Source organism: Polypterus senegalus, chromosome 15 (assembly GCF_016835505.1).
Source record: "Polypterus senegalus isolate Bchr_013 chromosome 15, ASM1683550v1, whole genome shotgun sequence".
NCBI lineage: Eukaryota > Metazoa > Chordata > Cladistia > Polypteriformes > Polypteridae > Polypterus > Polypterus senegalus.
In genome coordinates this window covers 49,020,599-49,042,788 of record NC_053168.1, presented here as the reverse complement: position 1 = coordinate 49,042,788, position 22,190 = coordinate 49,020,599, and the positions used below count along the sequence as shown (strand labels likewise).

Below are 22,190 nucleotides of genomic sequence, written 5' to 3'. Positions count from 1 at the left end.
CTGTGTTAGTCATATGGATGCAATGAGAAGTGAAGCAAAATGACACTTTTTATTGGTTATCTAAACAGCTTACATTATGCAAGCTCTTGAGGCAGCTCAGGCTCCTCATCAGACAAGCTTTAATAAAGGAAAATGTGCAAATTTTCAATCCATTCTCTAAGAAACTTAGCACCTCGAAATTAGTTGATATACTCACTTCACTGTAATGTTTAAAACATCTCTTCAGATACACATTTTAAAATTATTGGTTAAGAAATATCAGATTGAAAAATTTAGATTTTTGATTTTATTTAAAACATTCTAGTGTGTATGTTTGAAAACTATGCTTACTTTACCAGTGTGCACAAGCAGTGAGACAGAAATTCAACCAAAAGGGTGATGATGGATGCGCTACAAATAATGACATTGCCTCTGAAGAACAAGTGGGGTTTAAGTTCTTATATCTTCTAAATGAGGAAATGAAATGCAGGAATCAAATGACATATAGTTACAATTTTTACTATAAAATTTTATTTCATAGGGATATTTACCTTGCAAAATTTATACACAGATGTTCATACAACTGGAAAAAAATCATATGATAAAAGAAAGTTGAAAAAACAGCCCTAACAGTATTGAAGTCCAAATTTTTATCTGCATTATAGGTTTTATTAATCGACTATCGATTTAGTGAAGAATCTGGTCTTTGACAGGTAACATGGCTAGAAAAAATGTTTTAGTCTAACAAATTAAAGCAAAATGTGATTTATTTATTTAACTATTCAAATGATTACTTTGACACTACTAGAACACTTTACTAGAAAGATTTTTAATCTAAAATGATGCACTTCATCCATGCCAACAAAAGGAGAACCCATCTGGCTTTTGATAAAACTACAAGTTGTTGTTTAAAGATAGTTAAATGTATACTATCTTATAGTTCTTTAATCCTCTAATTTTTTTCCATTGTTGTGTGGCATTATAAACTGTACACTAACATAAGTGACAGAGCACTTCTGTGTCCCATTCAAAGCTATAAGAGAACAACATTGTTTAAAGGTTTTTATTAAACAAAATATGCAGAGAGAACATAAAGCTAACAAACATACAGAAAACAAATTACCGTATTTTTCGCTCCATAAGACACACCTGACCCATAAGCGCCACTTAGGTTTAGAGGGGGAAAACAAGAAAAAAAAATTACTGAACCAAAGGGTGTACTAATATATTTAATAAAATATAGCAGAATGATATTTCAACCATGTAAAGTAAGAGCGGTATTAAGAACCATCATCACTGTCATAAACTAATAAGGAGAGACTTTAAGGTTCAAGCACTCTTCTAGAAACCCCAAGAGTTCCTCATCACTACTGTCAGAATTTATGAAGCTCAGTTGCTCATAATCACTTTGCAGAAGTACGTGCATATCACGCAGCATTACCCTGTCCAAAGCCACCAGGGGACAAAGCAAGTCTAGACTAATGCTCCCTGAAGTTATATTGCCAGTTTAGTCTCATCTCTATTTGTAATGCCACAAAGCCCTTCATCTCGTCTTTTGTTGTGGGTTTCCACTTTGAAAAATGAGAATGCAGTGCAAGCACAGCGCGCAATTCAAAACATTGCTGTGCATACCTGTTTGTCTTGTCGGACAGTAGCTGAAAGGCAGCATCAGGAAAGAACAGCCTGAAGTAGTCCAGTGGCTGGTAATCTGTCATATCCAACAGCAAGCCATGATGTCTTGAGAAGTCCGGTAGCCAGATGTGCTGCAGGTGCATCAGCTGTGCAAATGCGCTCAGCTGGCAGCCAATCAGCTGTGGCAACATAAGCTGGTGTCCTATCAGCTGATGCCAGTTTTTTACTCTCTTGCTTGATCTCCTGATCACTTTCAACAAAATCAGATTCTGAAAAATCAGAGTCCAACTCAGTGATAATGCGCAAAACATCGTCTGCTAAGTAATTTGTTTTCTGCACTCGCTTCACTCCCTCGTGAGATCTCAATGCCATTTTGCCTTTGTTTACATTTCGTAACTCACGCGCGCGCACACACAAGGATTAGATGCCGAGTCAATGAGTCTAACATTCCTCCAAGCAGAGGGGGGAAGTCTGTAACATAACAGTGAGTTTTGTTGCCATTAGCAGCTGATTGTTGGACTCTACCCCTCAATGTCACCCTTCCACCCTTCTTTTGGGGAAACAAAAGTGAGTCTTATGGAGCGAAAAATAAGGTATATCTGCCCCACTGGCCCTGACTAAATAATGTTTGCTCAATAGTTATAAGATGGGGTGGCCTAACCAGTGGTATCAAAATAGAGTGCCATAAGCAGCAGGAATGCTTCCTTTTCACCTACCAAATTCTCTCCTTTTCTCTCTACACTCTGGCCACAAAGTGTTCTTGCTAACTGAATCAAACCTCTAACTGCAAGCTCCCTTTAAATTCTACCATGTGACTAATTCTTTGAGTGAGTGCTATAGCCAAGGAAGCTTCTTGACAACCCCATCTACCTGGCCTCTCAAGGTATCCTTGCATATCTGAACTCCAACACACATTTAAAGAGTCAGACATACTTGGTGCGTTTAGTTTTGCTTGCCTTTAATTAAAAGCAACAGTTTGCCCAATACACAATGTCTACATACCCTTACTAAATTTTCAGATTACACTAACACAGAAGGTGAAAGCTAGAAAAATCTAACCCTTAACAGAGGAAAACAAATGTATATTTTTTATAAAAAAGATAAAGTAAAACACTTTCAAAGATTTGGTGTCTCTGCCTGGGAAACTCATATATTATAGTCCAGTGGCCACTTTTTAAATGGCAGGCAAGTAACAGTGACAGTAGACTTTATTATACCTAGAACCAATACTTCAATTCTGTGTTTGCAGAAGTAGTATTACTGTGTTACAATGATTTCGGAAATGGTTGGGAGTATATTTTGATAAATGAGGTATTGTCTAACAGTAGGACTGAACTGCTGTGGACTCGCATCACAAAGCATCTCAGTTTGGAGATTTGTGCTGTGGTGAATTATCGTGGTTAATCCGTTCTGTGGCTGAGAGGTGAGCATTTTGCAACACAAGTTAAATGTAGCTCCCTCTGTCAGCTGCACAGAGCCTGTCTCTGGCCACTTTGGGCAGTGGGCATCCCCAGTGACTTTAGCGGACGTCTTGCTGTGTCAGCCCCCACCTTCTCTGTGCAGCAGTGCCACTACAGGTGCTAAAAGTGTTTTAGACTGAGAACTACTTTGTCAAACCTAACAGTGGACCACTTCAGTCTGACAGGTACCTGTTAACCAATGTTGCTATATCTGAGTTTCAGGATATGAGATTTAAGTCAGTGATCCATAATAACCCTTTAGCCATGAAGATCGGTTAACAGAAGGCAGCCTGTTAGCAGTAATGCACATGTCCCTGTCAACATGCAGGTTAAAGGACTGTCTTGTCCAGAGGTGGGCTTTCCATGGAGACATCAAAGAGGGCTTAGACAAGTGACCTGTGCAGTTTCCGAGATCAGATGGGACTGGAAAGAGAATAAGATGGAAGAAGTGTTGAATGTAAGAGTGTGAAAGTTAGAGGGCAGGAAAGAAAGAGAGAGATAAAAATAAAGTTGTTACCATTTGCAAGAAAGCTCAGATGGTGTGCTCTGGTAGTTTAGTCACATTATTGATGTATTTAAGTACATTGATTTAGTCGCACTAATGTCAGCCAACCACTTTGATTGTAACAAAGCAATCATTAAGTAAACAACAGTCTAAAAGTCACTTTGCCCTGATGGTTATCAGGTTGAGTACCTCTAAACCAGTGTTTCCCAAACTCGGTCCTGGTGAACCCCTGTGGCGGCAGGTTTTTGTTCCAACGAGATTCTGTTTTTAATTGGACTCCTGGGCTAATTAAGTGAACTGATATTTCCCAAGTTCTGTGTTTAGGAAACAATATAGTTTTTTTTTTATTTTGCTAAAAAAAAATATATTAAAATGTACCAAGCAGTTATATTGGAATAATGTATTTTTTTCTTTTTAACAGTATTTTTATCTTGATTTTCATTCTACTTCTCTAGGTCTTCTAATTCTTTAATTAATCCAATTTTTACTAATTAGTGAGTCTGACTCTAAAGTAGTTGCAGCCTTTGATTATTCAGTGTTGTTTGCCTGGGTGTCTGATCTGCTTGTTTTAAATTGTCATTAATAAGATACAACGAAGGGGGAAAAACTGCACAGAGAAAGGGCAAAGTATAATGAAATCAACAAAAGAGAGTAAAGCATTATAGCAAAAGCAGAAATATTTCTAAATCTACAGGTGCTGGTCATAAAATTAGAATATCATGACAAAGTTAATTTATTTCAGTAATTCCATTAAAAAAGTGAAACTTGTATATTAGATTCATTCATTACACACAGGCTGATGTATTTCAAATGTTTACTTCTTTTAAATTTGATGATTATAACTGACAACTAATGAAAGTCCCAAATTCAGTATCTCTGAAAATTAGAATATTGTGAAAAGGTTCAATATGGAAGACACCTGGTGCCACACTCTAATCAGCTAATTAACTCAAAACACCTGAAAAAGCCTTTAAATGGTCTCTCAGTCTAGTTCTATAGGCTACACAATCATGGGGAAGACTGCTGACTTGACAGATGTCCAAAAGACGAAAATTGACACCTTGCACAAGGAGGGCAAGACACAAAAGGTCATTGCTAAAGAGGCTGGCTGTTCCCAGAGATCTGTGTCCAAGCACATTAATAGATGAAGGAAGGACAAGATGTGGTAGAAAAAAGTGTATAAGCAATAGGGATAACCGCACCCTGGAAGGATTGTGAAACAAAACCCATTCAAAACTGTGGGGGAGATTCACAAAGAGGGGACTGCAGCTGGAGTCAGTGCTTCAAGAACAACCACATACAGACGTATGCAAGACATGGATTTCAGCTGTCGCATTTCTTGTGTCAAGCCACTCTTGAACAAGAGACAGCGTCAGAAGCTTCTCGACTGGACTGCTGCTGTGTGGTCCAAATTTATGTTCTCTGATGAAAGTAAATTTTGCATTTCCTTTGGAAATCAAAGTTCCAGAGTCTGGAGGAAGATGCTTGAGGTCCAGTGCAAAGTTTCCACAGTCAGTGATGGTTTAGGGTGCCATGTCATCTGCTGGTGTTGGTCCATTGCGTTTTCTGAGGTCCAAGGTCAACGCAGCCGTCTACCAGGAAGTTTTAAAGCACTTCATGCTTCCTGCTGCTGACGAACTTTACGGAGATGCAGATTTCATTTTCCAACAGGACCTGGCACCTGCACACAGTGCCAAAGCTACCAGTACCTGGTTTAAGGACCATGGTATCCCTGTTCTTGATTGGCCAGCAAACTCACCTGACCTTGTGAAGAGGAAAGTGCAATACGCCAGACCCAACAATTCAGAAGAGCTGAAGGCCACTATCAGAGCAACATGGGCTCTCATAAAACCTGAGTAGTGTCACAGACTGATTGACTCCATGCCACGCTGCATTGCTGCAGTAATCCAGGCCAAAGGAGCCCCAACTAAATATTGAGTGCTGTACATGCTCATACTTTTCATGTTCAGCTTTCAGCTGGCCAACATTTCTAAAAATCCTTTTTTTGCATTGGTCTTAATTGATATTCTAATTTTCCGAGATACTGAATTTGGGACTTTCATTAGTTGTCAGTTATAATCATCAAAATTAAAAGAAATAAACATTTGAAATACATCAGTCTGTGTGTAATGAATGAATCTAATATACAAGTTTCACTTTTTGAATGGAATTACTGAAATAAATTAACTTTGTCATGATATTCTAATTTTATGACCAGCACCTGTATACTAATAAAAGGCAAAGCCCTCACTGACTGACTGACTCATCACTAATTCTCCAACTTCCTGTGTAGGTAGAAGGCTGAAATTTGGCAGGCGCATTCCTTACAGTTTACTTACAAAAAAGTTAGGCAGGTTTCATTTAAAAATTCTACGTGTAATGGTCATAACTGAATCCTACTTATGTACATATATACAGCCATAGCCTGCAGCTCGGTCACCGTGTGAGGCGGATTTGCGTCCCTCATCGTCACGCCCCCACGTAATTGAGTGCCTGCCCATATAAAGCCGTCCGTCAGCAGCTATCCAATAGACATGCTGCCGTGAAATATTCGCAGGTGAAGGATTGTGCTTATGCAAACGAAGATGAGATGGTCAGGGATAGACTAGTGTTGCGAAAATGCAAGAGAAACTTTTAAGTGTCGGGTCTTAGCTAACATTAAATAAAGCCGTGGACATTGCGAGATCGCACGAGATAGCACAAGCACAGGTGAGAACCTTCGATGCATGTACTCCGAGTGGCTCACGTGAACTGACTTTGCAGGACTGGGAAAGGTAAACCCATGCATGCAGTGTGTGATGTCTCAGATAAAGAGGAAAACGAGCTGTTTATTGATGCAGAAAGAAAGGAACAACCCTCTGAATCTGAACAAGCCTTTGTAGACATATCAATAGGAAAACAAGGTGTAAAGCTTAAGTTTAAATTAAGTTCATAGACATGCTACCGCTAAATACTCGCAGGCAAATCCACAACTTAATACCGGGAATGCCTGTTAAACATCTTAGATTCACGAGTACCAATTTGGGTAGTGAACACTTCGATGAATGAAACCTGTTATCTTTACAACGGTTAACAAACACGGAATATAACTTGAACACAACACATCCTCCAAATACGAACCTGATTGAAAGAAATAATGATAATCAAATCCTTGATGACAGCAACACTCATAACAGTGAAAAAAACTATTACATTGACAATCATGTTACGTTATTTTTAAAATGTTTCCTTTACTTTTTCATAACTTTTTACACACTACTTCTCCGCTGCGAAGCGCGGGTATTTTGCTAGTATCTTATAAATGTAAAAATCATGCTGCTAAGCTTTTCTGAATGTTGAATAAAAGGAAAACAAAAATACCAGCTAATTTAATGAGATCAGTGCTATCAGGTGTTGTCATTGATTAGGAATCTGGTGGGAACAAAAACCTGCAGCCACAGGGGTCCACCAGGACCGAGGGAAACACTGCTCTAAACCCACACTTGGGGACAACACATTGAGAACCAGTTGTTTAAATAATACACAATATCACTAATAAAGTTTACAGTACTGGCAAAGTGGTATGTAGTTTATATATAAAGTTCCTTAGGATTCATGTTTATCCATTCTTACTGTATATCTGTATGAGTTGCACAAATATACAATTCCATTCATGCAAAATGCTCCTTCTATCTTATGAAAATTGTTTAATCCAGATTCACAGTCATGGGGAACCAAAGATTATTGAGTAGCATTTTGTGCAATACTTGACAGCCAGTTTATACATTATATATGGCTCACATACACACTCATTAATTTCAGATCAAATATAAGTCAACATATTAATGTAATCAACATATTAATGTAACATGAACATACACATGAGATGTGTAATAAAATGGGGACAATCTACAAACTCAATATAAGACAGTGACTATAGGATTCAAAATCATTCTTTTAGCCATACTATATGCAATTTTTTCAAGTAACTGTAGAGTTTCTCAATTTGTTTATCATAATCTTAAATTTCTATTGCATCTTCACATAATTTCCCCTCAACTTACAGTAAAACTGAAGAAAACGCTATCTTAAGTCTTTCTGTTTTATATTTGTAATTGATTTAGATCACTTTTCAGAACTCTATTTTCACTTTTTCTGTTGATCAATGTCAAAAAAGCCAAACAAATCCACTATGATTGAATGTTGTATAATGGTAAAATGTGAAAGCTTCAAAAGGGGTGAATATTTTTTAAAGGCACGGTATATCTCAAACATAAGTATTCTCTATTTCCACTTTACAAAATAAGATTTAAAAGGGTGTTTCTTATTTGACTTACTCAGTTGTCCACAGTATTTGTTGGTTGCAGACTACAATATGATGATTTCACTTTGGATGCTAAGTCTTTCTTCATGTGATGTATAAATCCTGAATTTAAAAAGCACAGCAATATCCCATATTGAGGTGGGCTGGCACCCTGCCCGGGGTTTGTTTTCCTGCCTTGCGCCCTGTGTTGACTGGGATTGGCTCCAGCAGACCCCCATGACCCTGTAGTTAGGATAAAGTGGGTTGGATAATGGATGGATGGATGGATGGAATATCCCATATTTTTCCTATCTATAAGTGAAATTTTATTAATTTAAAATGTTAAATGTACTTTATGGGGGCTTGATAATTACTGAAATAACAGCTCTTCAACCATAATGCCTGCATTTTTGGTATATTTCACCATCTTTTTCACTTTCCATTTAACCAAAATGTATTTGTACACTCTACCTAATAAGTAGATTATTGTTTTAATATAGCTTCTGTAAATGGTATATTTAACTTTTTCTTATCCATTGCCTCATTTGTGAAGAACATCAATTGTTCATAAATTTAAATTTATGACTTATTTGCCTTAACTTGTACTCATGTGCATTACAGGACCTCTTTTTCATACTTTGGTTAAAAAGAATTTTCAATAACTGTTCATTAAGAACTGAGCTGTATTCAGTAAAACTGAACAGCATTTAAAAAAAAGGAATGCAATAATTTCTACATAGATTAGCGTGTAATTTAAGGGCCATTTATTTTTTAAGTTATACAATTCATCTACTCATTCAATTTCAGGAGCACAGGAATTCTGTAAATACATAAAAGATATTACCTGCCCGGTTCCAACCTGTCCACAATAAACAATGTTAGTACCCATGGTAGTCAGCAGCTCTTTAACAGCATTGAATTCTTCTTCCATTCCTCCCACCATGAAAGTAAGTTTTCCAGAACTTGCTGCTCCAACACCTAATAAAAGAGAAGATTACGTAATATCCCTGTAATAGACACTTGATTATTTGTTAACAAACCAAGTAAGTCCAAGATGCATTAGGCCTGACTGGTGTATTTTTGAAGAATAATGTTTTTAAGTTATAATACGTATCATAGAATTTATTAGGGTTACTTGCAATTACCATGTATTTGACTTCTCAATCTATGATAGCAGCATATGTGGACACAATACAGACTTTGACTAAACATTATTTTAGTGAATGGAACATCTTTGCAGTGGTTGTCCCTCTTAAAGGGGCAGTACTGATAATTTTAAAAAAATGGCAAAAAATAAATAATGCTAAAAATGCATTTTTACAACAGACTAGGAATACATCCATTTTTTAACTAAATTAAATTCAAAGCATACCTGCCAAAACGGTATAGAAATAAAAAATTATGATTTTATTAAAAGTTTGTAATTTGTTATAATAAGGACGTTAGAAAACCAAAGAAGCTAAGAGACCTTATCATCATGATGCTAGAAGAGACAAAAAGTAAAGTAATGATATAAGGTCAGCCGTAGAAAGAGCTGCATATTAAATCAAGGACTTGGGCGTGGAGGATGGTTGTTCTGTCAGCAATGCTGTTTATTGTAAGCTTAGTGACTGTAGTCAGGAATCCAAATATAAATCCATGCAACCATATTTATAATAGAATGACACATTGTTTAGCTTATGCTGATGACTTTGCTAAAAACCAAAATAGCCTGATAGGGAAAGCTAGAGTAACTGACATAATGAAACTAAGAGAATTGGTCGGCAAATCAATTGGGACAAGACAAAAAGAGTAGGGTAAGATTTAGTATTGTAGAAACATTGAACTACAGCAATAAAAACATTTGAGAGGTAAAATGAATTAAAATATTAATGAGTAATTTATAATGAAATCTATGAGATACATTCTTAAATTTAAGCAAGACTAGCTGTGAAAAATAACCCCATTTATGCTTTACAAGGAATACTGAAATCAAGTCTACTCACCAAAAAACTAAAGGTGCAGACTGATAAAGTGATGATGAAAACAGTGTTTCTATATGAGGCTGAATATTGGACAAAAGTGAATAAAACATGTTTCAAACTTGAGAGTGAAAGGTCGTGTGGAAAATATTTGGGCCTGTAAATTAAGACTATATGTGGATGATAAGGACTAGTGCTGAAGAGTTATACTGTATAAAAACACAGACACAGAGACACAAGTGAAAATCAGATGACTGTAATTCTGTAGTATGGAAATAGTTAAAGAGGGGGGCATAAAACAAAGCACAAAATATGTTAAGTATTTTTTTCTAATCTCAAATAATCAAGAAGTGCATGACCCCTGACCTTAACACCCTCTGTGGTTGTCCAGCATAGCAATGTATGTGAAAGCCATACAAAAACTAAAGTAAAAAATGGTAGCACCCACAAGAAACAAAGTGGCAATAAGACATTAAAATTAACAAAGACCTTTAAACGCATTTCAATTACATTTTTAAAGAGCTGAATCTGATACAGCACGTCAAAACTCTTACAAAAAACAAAAAAAAAAAAAAAGAAATGCCAAAAAAGCTGCTTAATAAACCAGGAAAAATTTAAATGGGAAATCAAATCATAACATTTTCCAGATGTCTACTATCTTTATATTACTTGAACATTTGCAAACATTTCAGAATTTGGCACTGACACCATCAACAACAACAACATTTTTTTATATAGCACATTTTCATACAAACAGTAACTCAAAGTGCTTTACATAATAAAGAATAGAAAAATAAAAGACACAATAAGAAAACAAAATAAGTCAATTTTGCTTCTCAACCGATGGCAACTGGTCAACCGATGCTTATAAATCCATGTATCCATCCATTATCCAACCAGTTATATCGAACTACAGGGTCACGGGGGGTCTGCTGGAGCCAATCCCAGATGACTTATTTAAAATATACTAGGAAGGCTTCTTGATAAATTGCAACTGCTATACATCAGCTGATCTATCTTTACAGACAAACTGCATCCTTCACTGCAAGCAGACATCCAGGGCATGGTGATCCATAGTGTCTCCTGTACAACAATTTTATTTTTCATTTTATTGATTTTACTAGCAGAATACCCGCGCTTCACAGCGGAGAAGTAGTGTGTTAAAGAAGTAATGAGAAATTAAAGGAAACATTTTGAAAATAACGTAACATGATTGTCAATGTAATTGTTTTGTCACTGTTATGAGTGTTGCTGTCATTATATATATTTATACATATCTATATACAGTGGAACCTCGGTTCACGACCATAATTCGTTCCAGAACTTTGGTCGTAAACCGAGTTGGTCGTGAACCGAAGCAGTTTCCCCCATAGGATTGTATGTAAATACAATTAATCCGTTCCAGACCGTACAAACTGTATGTAAAAATATGTAAAGATTAAGCACAAATATAGTTAATTACACCATAGAATGCACAGTGTAATAGTAAACTAATGTAAAAATATTGAATAACACTGACAAAAAACACCCAGGCTCCCTGATCAGCTACACGAGCTGGCTCGCTCGCGCTCTGTCTTTCTCTCTCTGTAGCACACACACCACCAAAGCCCCTCCCTCCCTCCGCTACAGGAGCGGCCTGGCTCTCTCTCTCTCTCTCTCTCTCACACACACACACACACACACCCCCCTATCCCCCCTCCCATCTCTTCCCTGTCAGCTGCCCGTGCTCGCGCAGCATTTTTTTTATTTTAAATGAGTTAAGCATAGCAGAAAAATAACATCGCACAAATCCGAACTGCATTTAAAAACCAACTCACAAGCAATCAAAAAAGTAACATTGCAGGAGATCACATGATGAAGTCCTCCATGTAAACAATTTTTTTAATGGGTTTTAAGCACAAGGAAAAAAGCAAACATTAGAAAAAAGAGAAAAATGACATTGCAACAAATCGCATTATGAACTAAAAAATTTTACTTTTGAAAAATCCGTAATACAAAAACCACCAAGAAAACTAACCTTGCATGAGACGAGTTCTGCCATGAAGTGTTTTCCTTCAGGTGATTTCTTGGGTTTCTGGTGCTTTTAGCAGTTTAGCTGGTGGAAGTGAAAGCCTCATGCAGCCATTCCAAAAAGAAAGTTCTTGTGACCCTCCACATTACTGGCAGTCTGGCTTTGTTTACATTATGCTGCTTGAAAGCACGAGGGTTCTCAGATTGGTAAATGAGTAAACTGGTAAACAGTTTTTCCACCTCTTGTAATTTCTTTCTTTACTTCGATTTCAATTTTCTTCAAAACTTTCTCCTGACCACTCTTCACTTGCTTAGAAGCCATAGTTACAGTGGTGTGAAAAACTATTTGCCCCCTTCCTGATTTCTTATTCTTTTGCATGTTTGTCACACAAAATGTTTCTGATTATCAAACACATTTAACCATTAGTCAAATATAAACACAAGTAAACACAAAATGCAGTTTTTAAATGATGGTTTTAATTATTTAGGGAGAAAAAAAATCCAAACCTACATGGCCCTGTGTGAAAAAGTAATAGCTCCCTGAACCTAATAACTGGTTGGGCCACCCTTAGCAGCAATAACTGCAATCAAGCGTTTGCGATAACTTGCAATGAGTCTTTTACAGCGCTCTGGAGGAATTTTGGCCCACTCATCTTTGCAGAATTGTTGTAATTCAGCTTTATTTGAGGGTTTTCTAGCATGAACCGCCTTTTTAAGGTCATGCCATAGCATCTCAATTGGTTTCAGGTCAGGACTTTGACTAGGCCACTCCAAAGTCTTCATTTTGTTTTCTTCAGCCATTCAGAGGTGGATTTGCTGGTGTGTTTTGGGTCATTGTCCTGTTGCAGCACCCAAGATCGCTTCAGCTTGAGTTGACGAACAGATGGCCGGACATTCTCCTTCAGGATTTTTTGGTAGACAGTAGAATTCATGGTTCCATCTATTACAGCAAGCCGTCCAGGTCCTGAAGCAGCAAAACAACCCCAGACCATCACACTACCAGCACCATATTTTACTGTTGGTATGATGTTCTTTTTCTGAAATGCTGAAACGCCAGATGTAATGGGACATTTGCCTTCCAAAAAGTTAAACCTTTGTCTCTCATCAGTCCACAAGGTATTTTCCCAAAAGTCTTGGCAATCATTGAGATGTTTCTTAGCAAAATTGAGACGAGCCCTAATGTTCTTTGTGCTTAACAGTGGTTTGCGTTTTTGCCCAGTCTCTTTCTTATGGTGGAGTCGTGAACACTGACCTTAATTGAGGCAAGTGAGGCCTGCAGTTCTTTAGACGTTGTCCTGGGGTCTTTTGTGACCTCTCGGATGAGTCGTCTCTGCGCTCTTGGGGTAATTTTGGTCGGCCGCCAACTCCTGGGAAGGTTCACCACTATTCCATGTTTTTGCCATTTGTGGATAATGGCTCACACTGTGGTTCGCTGGAGTCCCAAAGCTTTAGAAATGGCTTTATAACCTTTACCAGACTGATAGATCTCAATTACTTCTGTTCTCATTTGTTCCTGAATTTCTTTGGATCTTGGCATGATGCCTGGCTTTTGAGGTGCTTTTGGTCTACTTCTCTGTGTCAGGCAGCTCCTATTTAAGTGATTTCTTGATTGAAACAGGTGTGGCAGTAATCAGGCCTGGGGGTGGCTACGGAAATTGAACTCAGGTGTGATACACCACAGTTAGGTTATTTATCATTATTTGTCATTATTCCTTCATCTTTAAGGCCTTTACTGGCTGGCCACGCAGTGGAGAACTTCAATGCAAGTGATGGAGCATTGGTCTGCATAAAAATCATGGTCTTTTTCCTGTATCACTGTTTGAAGAAAGTGTCTTCGAAAAACTGGCAGTAGGTTTGGGAGTTGATTTTGAGTTCATCTTCAATGCAAAAAAGTCCAACTAGCTCATCTTTAAAAATATCAGCTCATACCAGTACCCCACCTCCACGCTGGAGTGGAGCTCTGTGCCCATTACTGATCCACAGGTCCATCCATCTGGTCCATCAAGAGTCACTCTCATCTCATCAGTCCATAAAACCTTTGAAAAAAATCTGTCTTCAGATATTTCTTGGCCCAGTTTTGACGTTTCAACTTATGTTTCTTGTTCAGTGGTGGTTGGGTTTCAGCCCTCCTTACCTTGGCCATGTCTTTGAGCACTGAACACCTTGTACTTCTGGGCACTCCAGGTAGGTTGCAGCTCTGGAATATGAAAGTACTGGAGGATAATGGGTTCCTGGTAGCTTCACGTTTGATTCTTCTCAAATCTTTGGCAGCTAATTTGCGTCTTTTGTTCTCAACACGTTTCTTGCGACCCTGTTGACTATTTGCAACAAAATGTTTGATGGTTCTGTGATCACACACCAATATCTTAGCAATTCCAAAAGTGCTGCATCCCTCTGAAAGACTTTTTACAATTTTTGACTTTTCAGAGACAGTTAAATCTATTTTTTGGCCCATTTTGCCTGAGGAAAACTAGCTGCCTAATAATTCTGCACACCTTGATATAGGGTGTTGATCTCCTTAGGCCACACCCTCCCTCATTACACAAATACACATCACCTGGCGTGCTTAAATCCAATAAGCATTCAAGTTAATACAGCTTGAGTTGGAATATACGCATTAAAAATAATGATATGGTCAAAATACTCACTTGCCTAATAATTGTGCACACAGTGTGTGTATATATATATATATATATATATATATATATATATATATATCTATATATATATATCTATATATCAAAATACCCGCGCTTCGCAGCGGCGAAGTACTGCATTAGAATTTATATTAAGAAGAAAATGTAACCTTTTTAAACTGAGGGAAAATATGCCAATAATTATTTGTTAAGGATCTCTTTGTATACCATGTTGTCAGTTCGGCCCTCCGGTTGTAACATGACCAAGCTGTGCGCTGAGCTTACTCTTGAGCATGCAACTTATAGTTGGCCATGTGAACAGTAATCTTGTCTCAAATCTCACAGCTTGGATTGCTGCTGTCATAATCAGTTTGAGTTTCATGGTTTGTTTCAATTATGACAGTATTTGCAGGATTTGTTGTATTGAAGTGACATTCGGCATCTGTCAAGCGTTGTAAGCACACAACCGGTTTCAGCGATAAAATCACATCCAACTTTTGTGAGTTTAAACATTCATAAACATCAAAGTGTCCACTACTCAAATCGTCACCTGTGAATCTAAGATGTTTAAGAGGCATTGGCGGTTGTCAAAAGGTGTAAAATATTTGGCCATTTCGGTACACTTGAAAGCGACAACCGAGCAATTCAGCGCCAGCAATCAACTCACATGCAGAACCATAGGTGAAGGGCTTAAGCATTTCACTCTTATAGTGCTCCTGTGTAGTATAATTATCTCCTGTACCGTCATCAGTCCATACCTTGAACCTGTCCCAGTCATTCACTACATAAGACACAATGTTCCTCTGAATATCAAGAGTGAGCCTGATATGGCCGTGCAATATGTAACAAAGAGAATGGAAAAGGTAGGTGGTATCTCCGGGCATGGAAACCACTCAGTAAGTGATAGTTCTTTGATCGATAGTGATTATCTTGATACACATGGTAATGGGGGTTGGAATGATAAAGGAAATGGGTACCTGAGCAATGTAAAGTAAGTGTAAAATACCTATACAATAACTATAATTGTAATAAACAAACAATAAAACAGCGGAGAAGCCGTGGATTAAACAAAAAGGCTGACAGTGGCATCATACCACCGAAATAAGTACGTATATTGGTTTTGGTTAGTGCAGGGAAGCCACCTACCAAATTTTGTGAAGATGGGGTCAGCCTTCTACCTACACGGGAAGTTTGAAAATTGGTGACGTTGGAAAGTTCAATATGGCAGCCGACAGTGGCGTCATACCATCGAAATAAGCAAGTACATCGGTTTCGGTTAGCGCAGGGAAGCCGCCTACCAAATTTCATGAAGATGGGGCTATAAATAAGAAAGTTCAACATGGCGGACGTTGTCGACCGTTGTGTAGAATTTCGAAATGAAACCTGCTTAACTTTTGTAAGTAAGCTGTAAGGAATAAGCCTGCCAAATTTCAGCGCTCTACCTACATGGGAAGTTGGAGAATTAGTGATGAGTCAGTGAGTCAGTCAGTGAGGGCTTTGCCTTTTATTAATATTGATATATATATACACACACACACATATACTATGGGGAGCCAAACAGGCAAATACATTGATTTTGTGAATATATAAAGTCGGCGTCGGTATACATAAAGTCAAAACATTTTTCTGAATATATAAAGTCAAAAGTTGAATATATAAAGTGAAAACTTGAATATATAAAGTCACTGTCGGAATATATAAAGTGAAAACTTGAATATATAAAGTCAGCGTCAGAATATATAAAGTCATCGCTGGAATATATAAAGTCATTCATGATTATATAAAGTCAACATCGGAGTATATAAACTCTATACTGAATACAGTATATAAAATGAAAGTTAAAATCTATTGATTGAAACGACTCTGAACTGAACTAAGTTAACAAAAACGTATTCAGAAAAATAAATTAAAAAAACACTGTTCGGTTAATGTTTTGAAAATGATGCATGTGCCCTGCCCAGGATTGGTTCCTGCCTTGCGCCCTGTGTTGGCTGGGATTGGCTCCAGCAGACCCCCGTGATCCTGTGGTCGGATTCAACGGGTTGGGAAATGGATGGATATTCCAGCGCCAACTCTGTATATTCCGACATTGACTTTATATATTGAGGTTTTGACTTTATATATTCCAGCGCTTACTTTATATATTCCGGCGCTGACTTTATATATTTAAGCTTTGACTTTATATATTGCAGCGCTTACTTTATATATTCCAAAATAACCCAACGTCGTCTTTATATACTCAGATTTTGAGTTTACATATTTGGGAATGACTTTATATATTCAAGTTTTGACTTTATATAGTTAAATGTAGTCATCATTGCATAACTTTTTCTTTACCATAGAAATTTAAAGACTAAATTCAACTTCCATTCCTAACAAAAAGATATTTCTGGCGACTAAATAGAACCTACTTATATCCAAATTCGAGCTACTGAGCTGTCGCCTGCCTGCCTGAATAAGTCACCCTCGCTTCGCTCTTACTTTTTTACCGTTTATTTAATCATGGCTAGTGGCGGAAAAATTATAAAATGGAAGGAGGATTACACTGAGTATGGCTTTACCAAAACAATTATTGATGGCGAATCGATTATTCATAAAGCTTCAATTGGTGATCTGTTTTTCTGTGTTAACCTCATATTTTTTCATACTTCTTCTCAAATCAAGGGGGTGCAAGGGTAAAATGAATTGGGAAGCGCTGATTAATGTAATCGGTGTACCAGGAAATCATGCATTGACAGAAGTTCCCCTTTTCTTGTAATGCAAAGTGTGATTAAATGCGTGATTTTTTAATGCGTTATGGAGCACATGCATCGAAGCTTCTCAGCTGTGCTTGTGCTAAGGAAACATTTTAAAAATAACTTAACACGATTGTCAATGTAACCTTTTGTAAGTAGTGCCTGGAGAATTCAGTGTGGAGAAACTGTAGAGACAGCGTGTGTATTAACTTGTGGATTTTTCTGTGAGTATTTGGTGGCAGCGTCACAAAGTAGCTTCCGTAACACTGCGTTAGTTGCGGAGCTCAGCTCAGAGCGAAATGAGGTGAATGGGAGGGGAGATGATGATGCGACTCCTCCACCTGCCTTAACTGTCAATCCCCCACAAACACAGTCTCTCGGAATTTGCATAAGCACAGCCCTTCACCTGCAATTTTAACTTAGTTACAAAGTGATCAAAACTCTCGTTTATATCCTGCGTCCTCTCATTAAACTTGTATCCCGCATTACCCGTGGGCATGACAAACGCCAGCGGCAGCCTGTCTAGGAACTTAATTTAAACTTTAGGTTTACACCGTGCTTTGTTTCCGAAGTAGCAGCACTCATGAATATGGTTGTATATGTCACTCACTCACTTCTCATTGTTTCGCTGCCTTCTCAATTATATAATGCATGTTTTCTTCAGTGCTTTTTGGAGCTCTTCCTGGTTTTCTACGTACTGCGTTGACAGTCAGTTCACGTGATTACGTGGGAGGTGTGATGATGTCACATGAAACTGTGCCCCCCACGGCTTTCGAGCTCAACTCCATTACAGTATATGGAGAAAAATAGCTTCCAGTTATGACCATTATGCATAGAATTTCGAAATTAAACCTACCCAACTTTTGTAAGTAAGCTGTAAGGAATGAGCCTGCCAAATTTCAGCCTTCTAGCTACACGGGAACTTGGAGAATTAGTGATGAGTCAATGAGTGAGTGAGTGAGTCAGTCAGTCAGTCAGTCAGTGAGGGCTTTGCCTTTTATTAGTATAGATTAAAATCAAATAACATTCTATACAAGTAAGTCAAGGTTAAGAATACTAGGTTCGAACAATAAAATTTCAAATGATAAAATGCAAAGCCATCTTAATCGCTTCTAATATAAAACAAAAACACAATTTCAAAGTTTCAACATATAATAGGTTTGAATGACACAACGTACTAATGACATAAGATATGCATTAGATGTTTTAAACAAAACACGCTTACAGTCATTGTAAAGTACTCTAGAATATTAACTTTCCTATGACCACTGATAGAAGAATATCTCATAGAACTGTTCAAAAACAAATAATTCACAAGAGAGTGGGGAATTCTGGAAGATATAGCTCAAAACTAACAGAGTGCAGACTTAAATGAAATGTCAAATGTGGTTGTTAAACCAAAAGAGAGAGTGAGAAATATTTTGCACTTCATCCCAAGAATATCTATAAAAAAATTACATATTATCAATTCATAACAATTTTACTATCTAGCTGAACTGCAATTTTGCTATATTATTAACTGATATATATGGACAGCAGGATCACTATATACACTTTGCATACAGTATACTGTAGCTACCTGTATGTTGTTATTTATAGCATTAAGAATCCTTTCAGATTAATCCTTTTATTTGCCATGTTTAAATTAAGTAGGCAAATTTGAGTTAAAGCTTACAAACAGAACCTACTACAATCCATCATAGGTCAATAGCCCTGTATCTAGATTAGAGGTTGCTAAATAGCTTCAGAGAGTCATTTATTAGAGGAAAATTAATGCTGACAATAGTTCTCAGCTGGTTAATCTTGTGACAGATGCACTTTCTCACTTGTTCAAACACTTATGTTTCAAGTAGAAATAATAAATTGGTTTAGCAAAAGGGGATTTAAAAACAGGCGATTAATCTCTTTAAAGCACGACTGATAAAAATTCATTTTAATTTATTCTTGGTTCAGGTGTTCTAATACTTTAAATTTCCCCAATAACACTGCTGCAATGTTACACTTACCAGCCTTTTCCAAATGAAAATGTTACTTGCCAAATTAGTTATCAAGTTTAATAGACATCTAATAGCATCACTTGTGTGTTTCCATATATTAAAAACTGTCTGTTTAAAGATACTGTATTCATTTTTAAAGGTAATAAAAACACATGTAATGCTTCACAGAAATGATGTAAAACATGTAATATTAATGCTTTTATTTACCCATACATTTTCATTCTTACGTTAAACAAAAATTATAAATGTAAATTTGCTTTGGTGCACAGAATTCATGCCAAAAAATTTATAAATTAGTTAAAAAAATACCTTTACAGATATTTCAATCCCATTTCATGTGCAAATTTCATGTCACTGTTAGTACTCAGTACAAAAGCATTTAAATTTATTTAACATTCTACTTTAGTGAGGTTAAATGCTGTGTTTGAGAAATGCAAAAATACACAAAAGTATTATACTGAGATATGCTATATGCTTTAAAAGTTGTTTAAAATTTTAAACAATTCCTAATTCATTGAACAATCTCTCATTAAATATTTTGGTCAAATCACTGCAAACGATTACACTAGCACTATCATATATCTTATTATTTATGCATTTAAATTGCATGACTGCCAGATGAATACAAAATCTAAAAATGAAATCAGAAAAAAAATGTAATGCACTTATGCATATTTTAACCTTTTAGATGAGTTTCACATTTAACTTATTTGCTATTATCTTAATGTCTGATAAACTGTCCTGTAACTTGTCTTCTTTCATTAATTCTGTGTATAACAGTTTTTAAACAATGTAAAATTTAAAGTAATAAATGTATTTTTCTTTTATTTAAAACACTGAATCTCTTTAGCTTATAGACCATGGTAACATGGTGCTTTGCCTCTGTACAGAACAACATTACTACTAATATGTAGCTCTGTAAAGCACTTAATTTAACTAAAGGAAGTTAAATGTTTTAACCACTCTGCCATGGAGAGGGATAAAATAAGGGGCCAATGGGACATGGAATGCAATGCAAGACATCTTTAAAATGCAATTGTTCTAATTATTTTCTACAGATGCAGCCTCACAAGGGGCTGCTGTCACAGGGACCATTTACGGCTTGTGATGGTGTCTCTATTGTTTACTGGTGACATTCGCTAAAAAGGCGACAGCTGGGACCAAAAGCTGCTACCAAAATGAACAATATAATCCTGTGAAAGTAATCAACAAACTTAAGGGTGTTAATTAACTTTACACTTTATCATGTTCAATTAGTTGTCTTTTCTGTAAAAAGATTGCCGTGCACAATTGGTTTAGCAGCGTGCCATGTTTTATTTGTAAGCCCATCACCACTGCCATTTTAAGGTCTGCATCAGATGCTCTCTTGGGTTTTAGTGACACAGATATATAGCTGAACACATGCCTAGTTAGCATGAATCTGGATTAAAGTGAAACAGGGGCAAAATGTAACCCCCGACCCATCTCCTGAAAATAAGCATCTTTAAAAGCATCACTGATTTATAGAAAAGGATGTGACGGCAGTAATTGTGAATATATATCAAATCAAAAAAACTCTTAAAAACAGTGACTTCAGTCTTTTTCACATCTTAAAAAACAAATGTAATATAAATATAGTTATAGTAACTGGTGTTTTGGGGATTGTAACTTTCAAGTTCCTTAAAAATTTAAAATACTCGTAAAAATAGAAAAAAGATAAAGATCTTTCATGGATTCAGGAGTACCTGGTTAACAATTAACAATACATTACATCATAGATGTTTAAGTGTAATATACTTGCTCTGAAGTGTAATGTCACTGAGCCCTAAAGCAACCAATATAAAAGGCAAAGACAAAGTTTGTTCATCACAAAGAGCAATGGCTCCTTCAAGCAAAATCTGAAAATAAAAACTTAAGCTGCCATAAATGCTGCAAATTCACACAACCCTAGTTTTTTTAAAGTTTCAAGATAATTCAACCTTATTTTATTTAATTTCTCTCATATAACATAAAAGAGTAAAACGCTGAAAAGTAGTGTTCTGTCCTCTGTAATAAAAGAGTCATTTGATGAAACAATAGTTGAGTTTCTTATGCATCCTTAAAAATATAATAAATTGAGGTGGTTTCAAACAAACAATACTGTAATAATTATATTGCATAAATACACTCTTAAGCATTCCAAGTTAAATGATGAAAGTGTACATCCTCTTTGTAATGAAAACGTTGTTAATTCTGAAGGGCTAATAATGTGCTATGTTAAATATTAAAGAAGGAAATTAAAGTCTGCATTTGAAACAGCTGAAACAACAATACCCAGCCATAGGAGAAACATTAGTTTTCTGCTTGAGATCTGCAGGGAGCATAGAAGCGGTCGATAGATCCTTAAATTGGAAGATGTTGCCGTTCTCAAGCGCTAACTTGGCAGCTGCTGCATTTGTGGTCCTGGTTCATTATTTACCCATAATGACCATCAAGCACCAGTCAAAGTCAGATCACAACAACTGTCAGCAGCTCTTTTAATTAGCCTTGTTTGAATTCAGATAAATATCACAATGGTTTGCTTCTGCTGAGAGAGTACTGCAGAATTTATCAGGGAGGGATGGGCGGTTGTGGCAGCACTCAAACAATGTGAGAATGTGTTTACCAAGTTACAAAAATCAAAGCTTTGCTTGAAAAAAATATAGCTATCTTTTTCATACAAGCAAAACTGATGCAAATCCAAATAACTTACTGAACACTGAATAAGAACACTGGGAGCAGTTTCTTTTTTTTTTTTTGAAGCAGGACAATACAGACCAACCAAAACAACTTGCACTTAGTTGAAAAATATTCTTTTCCTTTACTGTGCTACAAGAAGTGGCATTTTTATGTTTTGAAGATCTCTTATTTTTTTTAAGTTGCACCCACCTATAAATATATAAAATACATTGTTTTAACTAAAATTATTAAAAATGAATAATTTTCATAAATGTCTTTGTGAATATCTGCACATTATAGAAAGGAAAACCAAACAA

General features: G+C 36.5%; 1 protein-coding gene across 1 annotated transcript in view; it reads right to left on the bottom strand.

Annotated features, from left to right (window-relative positions):
• Window positions 1–22,190, bottom strand: part of hibadhb (3-hydroxyisobutyrate dehydrogenase b) — a 161,984-nt gene that overhangs the window by 64,482 nt on the left and 75,312 nt on the right. Inside the window, exon 5 of the mRNA XM_039737709.1 lies at window positions 8,703–8,836. Coding sequence (XP_039593643.1) covers window positions 8,703–8,836 — 134 coding nt within the window. The remainder of the gene's footprint in view (window positions 1–8,702; window positions 8,837–22,190) is intronic.